The following is a 20,000-nucleotide window of genomic DNA, read 5'->3' on the forward strand; positions in this document are numbered from 1 at the left end:
ACTGACATGGACTTGACTTGGTCATCTACATTTAGACTTGGGACTTGACATTACTGACATGGACTTGACTTGGTAATCTACATTTAGACTTGGGACTTGACATTACCGACATGGACTTGATTTGGTCATCTACATTTAGACTTGGGACTTGACATTACTGACATGGACTTGACTTGGTAATCTACATTTAGACTTGGGACTTGACATTACCGACATGGACTTGACTTGGTAATCTACATTTAGACTTGGGACTTGACATTACGGACATGGACTTGATTTGGTAATCTACATTTAGACTTAATTGGGGCTTGACATTACCGACATGGACCTGACTTGGTAATCTATATTTAGACTTGGGACTTGACATTACCGACATGGACTTGACTTGGTAATCTACATTCAGACTTGGGACTTGTATATAATGAAGGTCTTAGTGTAAAGTAGTAGACTCTGTTTCTCAGTATCTTAGTTCGTGCTGACTCTCAGCTGTCAGTCAGATGTGACCTCACTGGGTGACTGATGACATTTTCAGGCCAAGCTGGAGTCTGCAGCAGCGTGGACAAAAACTCCCCGTGTCACATGATCACGTGTCACATGATCACGTCTCAAAGATCACAGGACCGTGTCACATGATCATGTCTCAAAGATCACAGGACCGTGTCACATGATCACGTCTCAAAGATCACAGGACCGTGTCACATGATCACGTCTCAAAGATAACAGGAACGTGTCACATGATCACATCACAAAGATCACAGGACCGTGTCACATGATCACGTCTCAAAGATCACAGGACCGTGTCACATGATCATGTCTCAAAGATCACAGGACGGTGTCACATGATCACGTCACAAAGATCACAGGACCGTGTCACATGATCACGTCTCAAAGATCACAGGACCGTTTCACATGATCATGTCTCAAAGATCACAGGACCGTGTCACATGATCACATCACAAAGATCACAGGACCGTTTCACATGATCATGTCTCAAAGATCACAGGACCGTGTCACATGATCACGTCACAAAGATCACAGGACCGTGTCACATGATCATGTCTCAAAGATCACAGGACCGTGTCACATGATCACAGCACAAAGATCACAGGACCGTTTCACATGATCATGTCTCAAAGATCACAGGACCGTGTCACATGATCATGTCTCAAAGATCACAGGACCGTTTCACATGATCACATCACAAAGATCACAGGACCGTTTCACATGATCACATCACAAAGATCACAGGACCGTTTCACATGATCATGACTCAAAGATCACAGGACCGTGTCACATGATCACGTCACAAAGATCACAGGACCGTGTCACATGATCACATCACAAAGATCACAGGACCGTGTCACATGATCACATCACAAAGATCACAGGACCGTGTCACATGATCACGTCACAAAGATCACAGGACCGTGTCACATGATCATGTCTCAAAGATCACAGGACCGTGTCACATGATCACATCACAAAGATCACAGGACCGTTTCACATGATCATGTCTCAAAGATCACAGGACCGTGTCACATGATCACATCACAAAGATCACAGGACCGTGTCACATGATCACGTCTCAAAGATCACAGGACCGTGTCACATGATCACATCACAAAGATCACAGGACCGTGTCACATGATCATGTCTCAAAGATCACAGGACCGTGTCACATGATCATGTCTCAAAGATCACAGGACCGTGTCACATGATCACATCACAAAGATCACAGGACCGTGTCACATGATCACGTCTCAAAGATCACAGGACCGTGTCACATGATCACGTCTCAAAGATCACAGGACCGTGTCACATGATCATGACTCAAAGATCACAGGACCGTGTCACATGATCATGACTCAAAGATCACAGGACCGTGTCACATGATCACATCACAAAGATCACAGGACCGTGTCACATGATCATGACTCAAAGATCACAGGACCGTGTCACATGATCATGTCTCAAAGATCACAGGACCGTGTCACATGATCATGACTCAAAGATCACAGGACCGTGTCACATGATCACATCACAAAGATCACAGGACCGTGTCACATGATCACGTCTCAAAGATCACAGGACCGTGTCACATGATCATGTCTCAAAGATCACAGGACCGTGTCACATGATCACATCACAAAGATCACAGGACCGTGTCACATGATCACGTCTCAAAGATCACAGGACCGTGTCACATGATCATGTCTCAAAGATCACAGGACCGTTTCACATGATCACATCACAAAGATCACAGGACCGTTTCACATGATCACATCACAAAGATCACAGGACCGTTTCACATGATCATGACTCAAAGATCACAGGACCGTGTCACATGATCACATCACAAAGATCACAGGACCGTTTCACATGATCATGTCTCAAAGATCACAGGACCGTGTCACATGATCATGTCTCAAAGATCACAGGACCGTGTCACATGATCACATCACAAAGATCACAGGACCGTGTCACATGATCACGTCTCAAAGATCACAGGACCGTGTCACATGATCATGTCTCAAAGATCACAGGCAGTCAAAACAGTCTCACAGGAAATGGTAACATATAATTGCAACATTTGTCCACAGCGAGAAACATTGTAGTTTCACAATAACGGCTCTGAAATGTTTAGATCAAACATCAGAGCTGTGGTCGTGGTGTATGGAAAGATGCTTGTCTTTCACACCAAAGACCCATGTTCACATCCCAGCATGTATAAAATCTACATATCAAACTGTAATATTTTAACATTTAAAACTGACTGGCACTCCAGTCAGTTTTTTTCCTACCTGTTTCACAATGATGTTCTTTGAAAACCTGTAACAACGCACGTCACCATTTGTGCCAAAGAGCTTAGATTGATAAGAACCGAAGATAGTTTGTTCCACTTTCCACTGCAACATAGTAAGACTGAAGGCGCTGTTGTAAAAGAAGCAGCGACTCATCTTGTCTTCAGTTGTTCAGTATACTCTTTGTCTGCGATGAAACGGAAGTAGCGGCCATACTGGTTAAGTTCGGGTCATATCTCTGTGAAAGAATTTTTAGAAGGCAAAATATCGCTTATTGTCGACTCAACAAACTGGCCAACATATCAAAGCTGATGGAAATTATAGAAAGAGCATAACTCGAACTGGTTAAAAGTGACTATCGGCGCGTTTGGAGCCTGGTGAACACTTGTTTAGCAAATGTAGCGGCTAGCGGCTAACACCTAGCTAGCAGCAGAGGGTATTTACTGTAAATATTCTATTTGTCTATGACACGTCACTGGTTAGACAACATAATGTCTGATGTCATCACCCGCTTTTACCAACACATTCGTTTTAGTACTTTGAGCCCAAAATAAGGTTATTTGTCATCAAAATACACTGGTGAACACTGTAGCTAATCAGCAGAGCAGAGAAAAACACAGCTACACATGAAATATCTTACAAATGACAAGATACACTGCAGGGGGGCTTTAAGCATAACCCAAACCATAACCTAACCTTTTCTACATGCCTAAAGATAAGCAAAGTCGTTTTATTTGTGTAGTGTTTTCAAATTAACGTTCAAGTTCACCGACATTTGGTTTTACGTTCACAATACATGTTTGCAGAAACATAAAATAAGCACACACACATAGGCCAGTGGTTCTCAAACGTTTTCACATCAAGGACCCCTAAACTGACACACAAGTTAGACCACGGACCCCCATCTGATAAAATGAGCCCAGTTTCAGAACCACTGCTACAGTACATGATGTGTGACCTCACTCCACCAGCAGCTCCAGACAGACAAAGGAGAGCGAGGAGGAGGCCTGACTGGATTCAACCTGACATCTGCTGTCAGCTTCACTCTATTCACTGTCCATATACACACACACACACACACACACACACACACACACACACACACACACACACACACACACACACACACACACGCCACGCGCACGCGCGCGCACGCACACACACACACACACACACACACACACAGACACACACACACACACACACACAGACACACACACTAAACACACACGCACACACATGGCTTGTATTACTATACTTGTGAGGACCTTCCTTTGACTACATTCACTCCATAACACCGAACCCGAACCCTAAAGACAGCAAAAATGTCCTCACTTTGGTGGATTTTACACCACAAGTACACACACACACACACATGCACGCATGCACGCATGCGCACGCACACACACACACGCACGCACGCACGCACGCACACACACACACACACACACACACACACACACGCACACACGCACGCACGCGCACACACACACACACACACACACACACACACACACACACACACACACACACACACACACACACACACACACACGGCTTGTATTACTATACTTGTGAGGACCTTCCTTTGACTACATTCACTCATAACACCGAACCCGAACCCTAAAGACAGCAAAAATGTCCTCACTTTGGTGGATTTTACACCACAAGTACACACACACACACACACACACACACACACATTCACGCACGCGCACGCACGCACGCACACACACACACACACATCCATGTGCAAAAATGAAATAAAAAAATCAGCAAGTGGGATGAAATAAACACACTTATTTCCATATTTCTTATGTCATTAGTGCAGCAATCTGATTGATTTGAATTTGGAAGCTTGTGATGGAAAGGATCATAAGAAATTCTTTAACTTTTGTCACTTTCACTTGTAAACATCAGTGCTTTTTTCCCACCAGTTTTGGATTTCTTCTTCTTCTTTTGATCTCCAGTGTGACTTCTTGAATCCTGTTACATAATGAAACGTAACACACCTCTCCTCTCCCCCTCTGTCCCTCCCTCTCTCCTCAGGCGAGTGTTACGTGTGTGCCTCCAACGAGCCGTACCGTAAGGTGGACTACAGCAAGATCTCCACCCCCAGCTGGAAGCCCGGGGCGAGCGGAGGCACCGGCGCCGGCACGGCCGGCCCGGCTTCGGCCCGGCCCAACGCCTCGGCCGCGTCGGCGCCGCCGTCCTCCGAGAGCCGCGTGGTCTCCAGAGAGCGTCCAGAGGGCCGTGAGAGCAAAGACTTCATCAAGGTGAGACACTACAGGTGATCAGGGTAAACATGCTCACATAGATATCACCATGACACTACCCCAGTTGATTACTTACATTAAGACAAGAATTCTTATTACAAGTTTTGGGAAATGAGAATTATTTGTATTACAAGTTTTTGGAAATTGTATGTTTAAATATGCAAATGAGGCAGTATCTACTTAAATATGCCCTAAATGTGCATACATGGGGACGGCACGGTGGCTCAGTGGTTAAGCACTGTTGCCTCACAGCAAGGAGGTCCCGGGTTCTAACCCCGGTCCGTCCCAGGTCCTTTCTGTGTGCAGTTTGCATGTTATCCCCGTGTTCGTGTGGGTTTTCTCCGGGTGCTCCGGTTTCCTCCCACCATCAAAGACATGTATGTTAGGGTTTATACTCCTGTCAGTGCCCCTGACCAAGGCAATGGCAAAATAACTGGAGTTGGTCCCCGGGCGCTGCACTGCAGCTGCCCACTGCTCCTAGTTCTAGGAAGGTTCCTAGTAGAGGATGGGTCAAATGCAGAGGATGAATTTCCCCATGGGGATAAATAAAGGATCACTTAACTTAACATGTGCATTTACAGAACAGAAATCTGGATAAAACCAGCTTCAACATTCTTGTTTCATTTTGTTGACATAGACCAAAGGTTTTTACAGAGGGAGTCTGATGTCGTTTTGTGTAGAAAACGTGATTTTATGAGAATATATTGATTTGGATCTGTGTAAAGATTATTGTGAAATTCGAACGTTTAATATAGTTTTCAAGCTCATAAAGTGTGACAAGCAGAACTAGGTTACTTTGTGAAACTTTGAGGCTCCTTTCCTCAAAAGCATAGTTTGGAAACAGTCAAGACATAAAGGGATGCATCTCACTCCATCTGTGGAGTACAAAGAGAATTTGAATATCCTAAGGCGGCGTTCACACCCAAAGCGTTTTTTTCAGTCAGAACGCTATGAAAATCATGTCGACAGCGCTTCCATTGTGCACAAAACACAGCGCACGGAGCAGTTTTTTTGTGCTCCGTTTGTTTCCCCCTGTAGTCGCGTGCAGTACAGATCAGAACACAACGACCACACGGACGGTAGCCAGCTGGTTTTGTCTGTTTGATGTTGTTCACTGTCAACATGAAAGCCAGATTATTGCCAATTCTGGCAGCAGCAGAGGTTGAAAATCCCTCGGGAGGAGAAAAGGTAGGAGGAGTGAAAAAGACGATCAGGGCGCTTTTCCTCTAATGTTTAACTTTTTTCAGCTTAAAAACGCCCACAGCGCTCCTCCAAAAACAACAGACGCCACCAGCGCTGAAATGCCAGGTGCGTTCATTAAAAGAGGAGCACGTCTAGCGCGTCCTTACATAGAGAATGAATTGCAGAAAGACGTTGGCAGCTCCAAAAACACTATTGGTTCTGAATGGCCCCTTACACAACAGTGTATTCAACTCAAAATGGTTTGGGCGTCAATGTGACTCATTTTGATGGAGCAGCTCACATTTACTGTAGTTTTTACGAATAAAATGTTATCTAAGTCAGGCTATGAATGATAAACAAACCCCTCTGTAAAAACCTTCAGAATATAGTTAGGAATAAAACGTGAAGTTTGGAGTATGCAAGTGCTACTGAAGGGGAGTTTTCGGGCTTAGAGTATGACAAACGTAAAACCACCATGTCTCTCCTCCAGCCCAAGCTGGTGACGGTGATCCGCAGCGGGGTGAAGCCCCGCAAGGCGGTGAGGATCCTGCTGAACAAGAAGACGGCTCACTCCTTCCAGCAGGTGCTGGCCGACATCACCGAGGCCATCAAGCTGGACTCTGGAGCCGTGAAGAGGCTGTACACACTGGACGGGAAACAGGTGAGACGCACGCCGGCCCACATGCCCAAACGGACAAGTTGAGAACTTGTTCATAAGTTGAGCTTGATGTTTAAGTGCTGTTTGATATTTTTACTCATTCTAAAAGTCCAGCACCTCTAAGGAAACAGCGCTATCATGGCTAGATGTAGGGAGAACTCAAAAGCATCTTGCATTGCAGTATAACACAGTTATAATGTCATACATCATAAAGAAGAAAAAAACACGTTTAATTTCTTGGACAATTTATTTTGAAATAAGAAAATATATGGAATCTATATATACAGCAATTTTCCCAAGTGCCACCAATATTGTAAACAAAATAGCAATTTTCCCAAGTGTCACCAATATTGTAAACAAAATGGGGGGGGGGGGGGGGGGGGGGCTCCACATGCTATTCACACTAAACTATTGACATACGACACCTCTCGTCCTCTCCTCTCTGCTCGGTGTAAAAACAGCAGTTCTGTCGAATCACTGAATTGTTGTCATGTGCATCTTTTTCCCACTGTGTCGTATGAACAGCTTCCTAACTGTATTTCATCTGATGGTTAAGTCTGGTTTACAGGGACTTACAATCACCCAGGAGGGGCAACATAAAAGCATTTGTCACAGATTCTCAGGTGATTAAAAGACAAAAAGGGAAAGTGTTCTAACAGATCTAATAGAGTCCTAATCAAGACAGAATACAGGTCTTTCCAGGGATACGTACAATCGCGACATCAATTTGAAACAAAACCTCTGCATTTTCGACGTTTCTAAAACGTACCGTGTTAAGTATATATCTTCAACCCTACAATCTCAACGTACATTTGAAACAAAGCGGCAGTTACTTTGAAAACTTGTCGCTTTTCCGACATTAAACGCAAATAAAACAACGTTGGTTATGTTTAGGCAAGTAAAACAAGGTTAAGTTAAATATTATGGTATGGTTTAGGCCTAAATAATAAAAAACGTTAAATGTGTCTCATGGTTGAAATGTAAACTTTGAACACGGCATACCTATATTTTACAAACATATCTTTTGGTTCGGAAATGTTGATATTCTACGTATTCATGGATTGCAGAAACGTACAATGCTGACATTTTATTGTGGCGAACACGCTGATGTGAGAACACGATAAACCCTTTTCACAGCGGCCATTTTGTGTCTGAAAGGCAGGGTAAACGCAGGTGTAACCAAAACATGAATTAGGGTTTCCATCTTTCCATTCCATTTAGGTGTTCCAGACAGTACTGCCTGGGGCCCTCATTAATGTTGTTGGTCACACCTGTGTTTATCCTGCCTTTGAGACACAAAGTGGCTGCTGTGAAAAGGGTCTATTGGCCGTGGACTGACAATGGCCAAAACTTCAGCTTCAGCCAACTTCTTTTTTTCCCACACCGACAGACGAGAAACAGTGGCTGGATGTTGGCGATGGAAAATAACTCGACTAACTAACTATGCTTATTCCGATTCAAATGCCAAGTTGCACTGGGAGTCTCAGTTTTCTTGGGACTCTGCTGCGGTCAGCTGATTTAAGTCATCCACTTGAGGCTTGCTTCCTGTGAGAACATGAAAACAGTTTATTGGCAGAGTGAGTTGACACTGTGGAAGGGAGGTCGCACAGTATACTATTGAGGAACTGGGTAGGACACAAACATGTCTCAATATGTTTAAATAACACAGTAAATGGGATGATAAGGGGTTCAATGTTAATAGCAAAAGGCTGGGGAGCAGAAATCTGTAACTTACGATGTCTCTTCACAGCCCATACTACAAGCAGGACAACGCCAAACATACCGGCAAAGACAATGCCAACGATTTTGCCAACGGCGCTGTTTGCACCACCTGAAAGAATAAAAACCATGTTTAGGCTCAAGGTGCTTCACTGTAGGTTTGTTCCCAAGATCGTGATTTAAGAAAAGGTGCAATGATCACTATTAAATCAAGTTAAATTCCCTATTGTTGTTAGAACTTGAATCTTCACACATTATACCCAGTTTAGACTAGGCGCCCCGAGTCCTCGGCCAGCGCTTTTTGGAGCTCGGGGCCCCTCCCCGATCAGAGGCAAATCAGGTGTTAAGTGTGAACTGTTCACAGACACGAGTGTGGGAGCTCCCCAAGTGTTCGCCGATGAGTCACAGAGATCTGATAGATAAATAGCCTGTTAAATATCTGGGGCCCTATCGTCGTACAAGCGCTATCCGCTTTTTGCGCTTGCGCCCCGGTTTGCGTGTCTTAATGCGTGTCTTATGCTATCTTCTAGGGGTGGGCGATACTGCAAAATTTGGTGTCGATCCGATACCAAGTAATACTGGTCCAGAATTGCCGATATCGATACCGATACCGATACTTTTTATTATTAAATATGGCTTATGAACTTTCATGTAGGGGAGAGCAGTGTGTCATTATTTATGAGGTTTATCAATAGGTTTATCAACCACTATAAATTATGACTGATACAGTTTGAAAATGTAACATTAAGCAATGCTGAAGATCCTTAATATTAATTTAACTACTATATATACCCGGATATTATTTTCCTCTGTGAAAAGACTGCCCGTGGAGTCTATCTCTGTGTTGAGGGGAGGGGGGGGGTGTCTGTCTGATATTTCCCTCCTCCTCCTCCCCTCTTTTCTGCAGGTCAGAGCTCTCTTTCTTGTTTCTCAGATGCTTAAACAAGTTGGTAGTAGGCTAGTGGTCCCACAGTAGTGGACAGCCTGCATGCGGCTATGTCACACTTCACAACATTGTCATTTACTGATGTAAAATAACTCCAAACGATCTTCTCCTGTTCCTTTGAGCCGTGATCAGATCACAGAATGGCATGTGTGTGTTTGTATGCGATTGTGCGCGTCGGATTTCAATCCCACTCTGTGCTCTGCTGCTTGCCTTCCTTTACAAGACCCGCCCTGCATATCGTTCAAGCATTATTATTGGCCCAGGCACGTAGCCTATACTCGTTGTTTCAGTGCACATGTGATGACACGACAACAGCAAATCCGAGGCGGAGAAGCCCTGCATGAATGCACGCACAAAAGCTGTGTTCAGTATCGATCTTTTGATGTCAGGATCGATCTTCAAAACGAGACTCAGGTATCGGGAGTATCGATATTTTGGGATCGATCCGCCCGCCCCTACTATCTTCCCTGCCTCTTATGCGATCGTCCTCCCTGCGCAAGTGTCAATTTGCGTTCCCGGCATGATACCATCCCGTTTTGCACAAACGCAGGTGTGGGCCAAGCCAAACCAGGCGTGTCCCCGCAAAATGCTTGCCTTCTGCTATCGTCAGCACGCGCTTAATTCTTTGCGCTAAGAGGTCTGAACAGCAGCTCTTAGCGCTAAAAAAGGCCCAGCTGCCGTGAGCGCAGCAGTATCTTGGTGGTGCGCAGAGGACATGCGCAAATCCACTCTGAATTCCTTTAACCCAGAGGAGGGGAGAATAGAATAGTTTAGAATGGAATAGAATAAATAAATAGGCTAAATAAATAAATAATACTCCATAGTACTCATGTACCCTGTGCGCACCAGTGGAGAAGATGACAGTAGGCAGGAGTGGAGGAGGGGAATGGGAGGAGAGGACAAGTGAAAGAGAATAACCATGCATCTTTATTTTGTGTGTGTGTGTGTGTGTGTGTGTGTGTGTGTGTGTGTGTGTGTGTGTGTGTGTGTGTGCGTGTGTGCGTGCGTGCGTGTGTGTGTGTGTGTGTGTGTGTGTGTGTGTGTGTGTATGTTACTGCCATAAATGTTTTTCGGGCTTTCTCTCTCCTGATCTCTGCTGCTGCGTGATTATGTGCAGCAGCAGAGTGATGTCTTTGATGTCTTTCAAATGGAATTCCATTCCCCCAGCACAAATTTCCATTAGCAGATTTTTTTATACGTTTCTATTAATTAATTTACATCAAACCCGACCTGTTTCGTCCAGCAAAGAGAGAGAGAGAGAGAGAGAGAGAGAGAGAGAGAGAGAGAGAGAGAGAGAGAGAGTTCTCCACGCTGCGCAGCACAGTGCAGGGGAAATCCTTGGATACCTCATTACGCACGGATTTCCCACTAAAATACAGTACAAACCCCAGGACATCAAATTCTGCTGCTAAACAGCAGAACAGCGGATTATTCAGTGAGGCAATCAACAATTATTCACTGAAAAACTTTTATCACATGTAAAGAGCCACAAACTATTTGTTTCTCTACCCCCTATCTCTCTCTCCCTCTCTCTCTCTCTCTCGCTCTCCAAAACCTCACGTGTGCGCACACACACCATACTGCATCGCCCAGATGAATTAAACACCAATGCTATACTTAATAGTCATATATAATATTCGTCTACAATTATTTTCCCCTTTGAGTAGCCCCCTCCCCCTCGGCTATGTCACTTACTCACCGTCGCTCTCAGTGATAAACAAAATAAATACATTCTATTGAAACAAATTATCCAACTAGACCTGTCGGGTTGCCAGTAGGGCTGGGCGATATGACGATATATTTCGTCTGGACGATAGAAAATGTATTTCGTATGATATGATGCTCTATCGTTTATATCGTTGTGTTGCAAATCACACTCTTTACGGCAATATTGTCCGTCATTTGGACGGACAATATTGTGCTTTCTTCATTCCGTTTTCTTTTTTACTCACGTCCACAGTCCACACACGCACCAGACTGTGTCAACAAGCCCGTTGCGTCCCTTTATAAGTGGCACAAATCAGCCGTGTGTAGGCTAAAGAGCAGGGAGATGTTACCTCCACTCCGTCCGCCTAGTCTACCCAGGCATTTGCGCTGTGTTAAGTCTGCGTTTGATCCATATTTGCGTGTGTCCTCCTAACGTTAAACCTGGCAAAACATCTCCTCTCATCATCCCAAGGAAATCCCTTGAGGGCTGACAACTAAAACGTCTGTCGTTAGCTTTAGCTTTTAGCTTTCCCTGTGTGAGTTGTGTTAGTTAACGTTGTTCTTCTTCTTCTACCGTTTTATTCTTCTTCTACTGAACATGTAGGTATTTTGACGTTGACTAAAGAAATACTGCCGCCTAGTGTCCGCTTTTAGATATGATTCCAAATTAGTGCTTAAATCAAACACATCAAATGCTAGTGTCCTCTTTGAAAATCAAACTGGTGGTGTGGTTCATTTTGTGTTTCATTCTACTGCCCTGCAACTAATTATTATTATTTGTGTTGTAAAGAATAGCCATGCTTATCTGTATTCTGAATGCATGTATCCTTTGTGAGGTTTGACAACATTTTAACTGGTTCAACTGCTACATAAATAAATGGCCATGTGGTCATTTTATATAAACTATAAATAGAATTTACAGAAAATATGCTATATCGTGATATATATCGGTATCGGGATATGAAATGACTTATATCGGGATATGAGATTTTGGTCATATCGCCCAGCCCTAGTTGCCAGGCCACACCTGTGAATACTTTTTGACTTAAACACTCCTATTTGGAGCTTTGCGCCGAGTGTGTGCCGAGCGCACAGGCATTTAGCGCGGCAGGAAGAATACCAATGCACTTGAGCACGCCCCCAATTTGCGCTGCGCCCGGCGCTAAACACGCGCAAGCGCTAAATAACCCCTTTTTTTACGATAGAGCTACTGGAAGAAGAGCGTAGTGAGGCAGACACGGCCGGGTGATGTGTGCTGTCTGCAGCCTGGTGGTCTGTTGGAGAAAGTGAATGTGTCATTCTACCGGTTTGGTGCAAACTGCTGTCCCACAACCAAAAAAAGTACCCTATGCAAATCTTAGATGTTTACTATTCTATCATCTGTTGAAACTTGAAATAACATTCGGGATAGCAGTAAAATAACTGACTTAATAACTCTGACTTTGAACCCATTGTGTAGAATGTCCCATATATGTGAGTGTGTGTTTAGGGAAAAAAGAAATAAGCCATGAGTAGAGTAGACCTGTGACTGTGTTTGTGGACTGATCGTGCATTCTCCTGCTGAAATATCTTGTAATGTGTGATGCCCTGTAGCAGCTCAGTCATCTAGTGTGAAAACCACAACAACACAAAGACTCCTGATTACAAGACAGACAGTTGTGTTGTGAAAAGAACAGCGACTAACGACGTTGGGTAGTGTGTCTGTGCTATTAGCTGCACCCCTTCATGTATTCTGTATATGTATATCTGTGCTTCTGTTTTCTACAGAACAGCTAAAAGGATATTTACCTGCTTCTTTGGATTCATGTGGCTTCACGCTGCTGCTGTTGAGTCCTTTTGGGGCTGTTTAAAATGACACAAACAGAAGTGCTCAATTTGGCTAAATTCAGACACAGAGACTATCATTTTATTTCATACCAAAACACGATACAGTACATCCATTCTGGGGAATGAATGGTATCCAATGTGCTATTTTTTTAACTAGAAATCTCACGAGCTACTCGATTCCTAGGCTCGGCCGCTCTGTGGCCTCGCCTGCCCTGCAGCTCGGCTGCTGCACGGGCTCGCATACGCAGCTTGGCCGCTGCACGGGCTCGCATACGCAGCTCGGCCGCTGCACGGGCTCGCATACGCAGCTCGGCCGCTGCACGGGCTCGCATACGCAGCTCGGCCGCTGCACGCTGGTGGATATCTCATTTTGGATAAAGATGCTCCCATTTGGAAAGCATGGGATTTAAGAAACCTAACTTCAGTGCTGCTCCACAGTGAATTGGATGGCCAGTATTCATTTCTCACAGAGGAGACCAATTTGACAAATCATTATTTGCAAAACATTATTTAGCTTCACAAACAAACAGATTTGGAATTTAGTGCACACTGCACAGCTTTAGCCAACAGGCCAGATCACTCTCAGAAGGGTTAAAAAAAAGTTTCAGTGCAAATGCAGCCATATCATTTCATTGTGACTTCAATTCTGCAAAATGTGAACCTCAGGATTAGCTTCACTATGTTTACTTACCAAAAGTCAGGGCAACAAAACCTTTCTTCCTTCTCTGTTCCTTGTTCTGATTCATAAAAAAGCACGTGTAATTTCCTGCATCAGACAGCGTCACGTTGGAGAGCTTCAGTGAGATGTTTCCTCTGGTCATCTCCTCGCGGAAGAGAGATGTTCTGTCTTTGAATCGCTCGTCCTGATCAACAGGGCTGTCTTCTTTGGTTCGATAAACGTGGACGACACGGCTTCCATTGAACTTCCACTCCACAGTCCTATTCGTCACGTCTGCCCGGGACTTCAGGTGACACGGCAGAATGACGTCATCACCGATTGCTGCCACTATTGGCTGAAGCGAACCAATCACCTCTGTCAATTCGTCTGGAGAAACAAATATTACATTTAGACCCATTAAAACAGCTGTGACTCATCTGTAACAATAAGGACATCCTGCATGTTTTTTTTAAATACAGAGTTGAAGAATCTGGTTTGAATTGAGTGGTGCAGCAACTGAACATCAACCATTAAATATCAGACAGCATCATCATCATCATCATCATCATCCCTGAGTCGATTGTTATTTTGTTTAACATTTAACATCCATTTACCAGGAGACGACAAGCTTTTTGTTGTTTAAATTAAAGAACACCAAGAGATTTTGCATATTCTCTCTCTCAGGACCAGGAAGAGGAAAGCTTGTCAACATATTCCTACTCGTTTTAGATGCAGCCTGTGAAGTTTGTACCGTAAATTCCGGACTATAAGGCGCACCGGTGTATAAGCCGCACCTTCAAAGTTGACTATTTTTTTCTTATATAAGCCGCACCGGACTATAAGCCGCGGGTGTTTTAATGGTTTTTTTTTTTTTTTTTTTTTTTTTTTATTGTGTTTTAATGTTTAATTACCATATGTAATGCTCCCATTTATTAACATTTCAACAAAACAACATAACACAACACCACCTGTGTTGTTATTTACAGTGCACACAGTGTCATACAGTGTCATACAGTGTCATACAGTGTCATACAGTGTGGTGAAAAGAGGGCAAGAGAGGAAATTAAAACAGAAGTGGATTTATAGTTAGAAAGAGTGCTAAAAAAGAGAGTTTTTTTTTTTTTTTTTTTTTTTTTTTTGAAAAAATCCATAGATAAGCCGCACCGTTATATAAGCCGCAGGGGCCAAAAAAGGCCAAAAAATGGGAAAAAAGGTGCGGCTTATAGTCCGGAATTTACGGTACACAAAATGTAGCTAAACACAAACAACACAACGTGAGTAGGCCTATACGACTATTACATTTGGTATTAGTACAATCACAATATTATTGTACTTTTCATTAATACACAGTGCGTGGCGTGCTGGATTTTAAAATGGAAATGTTGCGGATTATAAAATGTACCTCCCTGACTTTTAATGGGTTACCGTGGAAACCAGTGGCCATATTCCCAAAGAGTTGAGTCTGCCAAAGGATGTTGAACACCACCACTATAATGCAAGGTGACCACTAGGGGGGGATTCTGACCCTGCAGGGACCCTGACACCTCGGGCACAAACACTGTTATGGGTTTTAATTTGTAACTAACTTTGAGGTTTCTTCAGTCAAAATAGGCATACATGTCAAAATATCAAGATGATGTGGAGGACATCACCCGTCATCCAACATAATCAATATGATTTGCTGTTGTCATTAAAACACAGAATCAACAGAAAGGGGAAAGTTATAGAAAGTTCTTGACAAATCAATGACTTGATAGAGTGAGACTTGATCAGTCACGTCAGTGTAAATGTATAAGCAACTCTGTCATTAATACCAGTCACTTGTAATTAGGCCTACCTGTCCCGTCTGTGGCAGAGAGAAGCAGCACGAAGGCGATCAGTCCTACGTTCACGTTCATGTTCTGAAGAGGACGCTGCGACGTTTTCACCAACCAACCAACCACCTGTGTACTCGGTTTTTAGATACTAACAAAAATGTTGTATTTGATTGTTTTCAGCTGCAAAAACCTAAGCAGAGACAGTCTCCATTCTGCCCCACAAGCTGCCGATTAAAATGCTTTCTGTTTCTCGAGGGCACTGATACCTACTGTACAAGCCTCCAGCTTGCACAACAGACATTTTTGCAACAAGTCGCTGCAAGAATGCATAGCCAAGAGCAAGTTAGAAAAAAACACTTCTCTCAATGTAATTTGGGAATCTGTTAAGTCACTTCTATGAACGTCCTCATTGCATGTATAATGAGCTATGCCTGTCTTTTATTATTATTATTATTATTATTATTATTATTATTATTATTATTATTATTATTTTATACTATATTATTCTAGGCCTAAAAAACACATTTTAAAATGCAAAATGCCTCTAATTGCCTGCAATGTCCCAAAATCTACTGTCTGGCAACACAGCAGCTGCATGGTATGAGTCAGTGGGTCCTATAGACCCTTTTCACGGGGGCCCTTTTGTGTCGAAAAGGCAGGGTAAACCCAGGTGCAAGCAAAAATAGTAAAGATAGAGGCCGGATTAGGAGAAAGAGTCACATCCAACTTCCAATAATGCCTACCCTGCCTTTTCGACACAAAATAGAAAAGGGGCTATTCTGACAGATCAGGAGTGGAAAACTACATTTTGGGGTCTTGGTATACCATAACTTACGAGGCCTTTGGACAAATAATGTAGAGTTTTAATGCTGAAGCACTGTAGATAAAGTGACGGACACACACCTTCAAAACTAATGTTTAGGTTATTATAGAGGGGATTTGGGGGCTGTGGTGTTTATATAGCCTAAAATATAGCCTAAATGACTAAGCCCTTTCACTGTGGGGCAGTGCATGTAAAGTGAGTGACTGCAACATCATGTATCATGGCTCTGGCTTTTGGGCCCAGTGGTTCTCAACCTTTTTTTGTCTTATGAGCTGTTTTGCCATGCATGCCAATATTACCCCCTCACTCATGCGTGTTGATGATTCTCCTAAATGTGTTTGATAAGTTGTATTTGAATATGCAGACGTACAAGTAAATCTATACAAAATATACGTTTCACTGAAGTGCCAGTTTTTGGGCGTGTCCTCTTTTTTTTTCCTTTTGTCACCAGGCCTCCCAAACCTGAATCTGGATCGATAGAGACGTTTTTGCACCATTTGTCAGAATAGCGGTGTGACAGTTGACACTTGCCGGACGTACCATTTCAACATGAAATGACTTGGATGGATTTTGTTTTAAATCATTTTGGAAGTACATTGTAATCCCCAACCGTTCCTTGTACCCCTGGCATGCTACAGTATACTCAAGTACCCCTAGGGGTACACGTACCCCTGGTTGGGAATCACTACACTAATCTATCCATGCAGACATAGGATCAACTTCACTACTGATGTTTGTTTAAGACAGTGGTTCTCAACCTGTTTACAAGTATCACCTCAGGAATGACCACCGTATGAAGGTATGAGAGGGAGGGAGCCCCACCAGCGTACCACCAGTGGTCCCCGTACCACAGGTTTACAACCACTGGTCTAAACAATTTTTTTTTCAAGCATTTAAGCAGAAGCCTTTAGATCCAGAGTGATTTAAAGAGAGAGTGGTGCCAACGGAGCTCCAAAATGCTTGATAGTCACGTGACTCACAAAGCTATATTAATGTGTGCAGAGGAGTATGTTCCAGGAAGTATGTTTGAATGCATAAAATAAAGCTGATACTATTACATTTGATTGTTTAAAAGTCTTAGCCTTTCAAAGTACATCACAAACGTTCTATTCTGCTGCAACTCTACAGCACTGTGTAACCCAGGAACTATTGTGAATAATGGGCCTTTTTCACAGCAGCAATTTTGTGTCTAAAAGGCAGGGCAAACACAGGTGCACCTTGCGACCAAAACATGAATGAGGGTTTCCAACTTCCAATCCATTTAGGTGTTCCGGTGCCGGGGCCCTCATTAATGTTTTGCTTGCACCTGTGTTTAGCCTGCCTTTTAGACACAAAATGGCTGCTGTGAAAAAGGCCCATTATAGAGAATGAAACACACAGGTGAATCACAAGATAACTCCTGGAGCGTGGTGAACATCACAGATCGACGAGGTATAGAACGTCTTTGGTGGAAGTTGTATGTTTGTATGCCAAAGTCTGAGCTAAGTCAGCAGTTCTGGAGTTCAACGTTTGGTGTTTTATCTGAAGTTGGTTCTGTTTAAAGCTGAGGGATTGGGACAGTCGGCTTAAGTTTGTTTTTCTGCTTGCAGCTGATTTTCTTAAACTCTGTTTGCATTTCCTTTTCAGTTTAGGATGTGGGTTTAGACTTATCTCAGGTTTACTGCTCGCCTGGGTTATTCTTACAGCACACTTTGAAGTCAGAGGTACAGATAAGAGAACGGGCTGTGACAACACAGAGAGAGAGAGAGAGAGAGAGAGAGAGAGAGAGAGAGAGAGACACAGAGAGAGAGAGAGAGGGAGAGACACACAGAGAGAGAGAGAGAGAGAGAGAGAGAGACACACAGAGAGAGAGAGAGAGAGAGAGAGAGAGAGGGAGAGAGAGAGAGAAACACAGAGAGGGGGGCTTTTCAGGCTCGTATGGTAACCATATTTTCAGATTAATGGAAAGACCAGGAAGATCGACCTGAACAATAAACTCTGTGTGTGTGTGTGTGTGTGTGTGTGTGTGTGTGTGTGTGTGTGTGTGTGTGTGCGTGCGTGCGTGCGTGCGTGCATGCGTGTGTGTGTGTTTAGGGTCACAGAGGTCAACAGCACCAGGAATGCTGACTGTCTATAAAGGTGGACATACAAAGAGACCTGTCTATCTGACTCTGTCTGTCTTAGGTCGCTTTCACATAATTATAAGCTGGTGGACTCGGGAGCGATTTGGGGAGGTGAAGTTGCAACATTGTTTCTTTTTTCATTTGGTCTGGTTCACTTTCACACAGCAATTTGTCACAAGCGCACCAAACTTTATGAACAATGTCACCTGGTCGAAACAGTCACTCGTCTATTGGACAGAATAGAGAAGGGAAATCTCTCCTCTCCAGCAGACTTCTTGTCTGGCTGAGGGCTGACTGAACAACACATGTGAATCCGCAAAACACAAACCATGGAGCAACACCACCTGCGATATTGGGATTTCTGGTTTTACTTTGGTGTTAATATCAAATCATTGTTTAACAAGAATGTGCCCAATATGAGCAGCAGATGAGGCAGCGAGCTGTTGAACATTTCATTCTGCAGATGAGACGAGTAGCCTACGTACCGAAGGAGATAGCTGTTGAGAAACGATGTGTTGTGGTTATGACGACGTACGTCACGACGCGGCGCGCAGGTACTGTACACGTGTGCGCACCGCAGTGTTTGTTTTGCTCCCTTCTACCGTCTTCTACTCATGATGCGCTGCATGAGTGCATCAGATGCACTGGCGCTCTTGTGTTTAGTCCGGTTTGCTTTCACACAACAAACAAACCGCGTCCAGGGTTCACTTGAAAGCGAACCGAGACCCACGTTTTCAAGCGGAAAAGGGTTTGCTTGTTTGTTCCGCACCAAAGTTCGTTTGCACTTTCACACCACCCCAAACGAAGCGCACTATCCGAGGAAACGAAGTCTGGCGCATTTAAAGTGAACAAAACAGCTTATGTGTGAAAGCGACCTAAAGTCTTGATTATTCCCGAGTGGACGCGTACACGGACAGCTGCAGACACCAGTTCTGTTTATACATTCAGGCGCTGTCTCGTCATAGACGCGTGGTCAATGGGCCAGCGTGGGGGAAATCCTCCTGTTCTCCCCATTCAGCATAGTTAGCATGTAGCTGCTAGCCCAGCCCAGGCAGACAGGATCGGTGATTCAACCACCGCAGCAAACCCACATCTGAACAGGGGTCTATGTACCTGCTCTAGAATCCCCAATCCTGTAGTGTACAGTACAACCGCATCACCGTCCTTTGGTGAGTCAGCCCATTGAGATATATAGGGGGTTTCCCCCCACCGTTCTACACCAGAAGTAACGTTTTGTGGGCGTTCCCACACAGAGCGACTGTATCTATTCACCTTATGTAGCCCCGCCCACTTGACCCAGTTGTGTTATGACTTCCTGTTCAAAACACCGTCTGTTTTACCTGGTCACTAGTACTGTACTGTCACAGGAAGTGTCAACACAATAGGAAGTAACTGGCTGAGCCCTGTGTTGGAACATAAGGTGAATACTAGTTTCTGGAGTCTGCGTGGAATGAGAGGGAGCTGAGCGAGGGGGAGATCGAGAG

General features: G+C 43.9%; 2 protein-coding genes across 2 annotated transcripts in view; one reads left to right on the top strand and one right to left on the bottom strand.

Annotated features, from left to right (window-relative positions):
* The window catches only part of LOC310779901 (serine/threonine-protein kinase DCLK2-like), a gene marked incomplete at both ends in the record, with an annotated part of 50,526 nt that overhangs the window by 9,742 nt on the left and 20,784 nt on the right, over nucleotides 1–20,000 (top strand). Inside the window, 2 exons of the mRNA XM_083640411.1 lie at nucleotides 4,851–5,077; nucleotides 6,750–6,920. Coding sequence (XP_083496537.1) covers nucleotides 4,851–5,077; nucleotides 6,750–6,920 — 398 coding nt within the window. The remainder of the gene's footprint in view (nucleotides 1–4,850; nucleotides 5,078–6,749; nucleotides 6,921–20,000) is intronic.
* On the bottom strand, nucleotides 7,227–15,801 carry LOC310780095 (myelin-oligodendrocyte glycoprotein-like). The gene is made up of 5 exons (XM_083640643.1): nucleotides 15,612–15,801; nucleotides 13,808–14,161; nucleotides 13,078–13,131; nucleotides 8,653–8,748; nucleotides 7,227–8,462 (listed from the first exon to the last, which is right to left on the bottom strand). Exons 1-5 carry the CDS (start codon nucleotides 15,670–15,672, stop codon nucleotides 8,401–8,403), a joined length of 627 nt encoding a protein of 208 aa, XP_083496769.1. The 5' UTR covers nucleotides 15,673–15,801; the 3' UTR covers nucleotides 7,227–8,400.

Source organism: Poromitra crassiceps (genome assembly GCF_964638095.1).
Source record: "Poromitra crassiceps genome assembly, chromosome: 7".
In the NCBI taxonomy this organism is placed as follows: Eukaryota; Metazoa; Chordata; class Actinopteri; order Beryciformes; family Melamphaidae; genus Poromitra; species Poromitra crassiceps.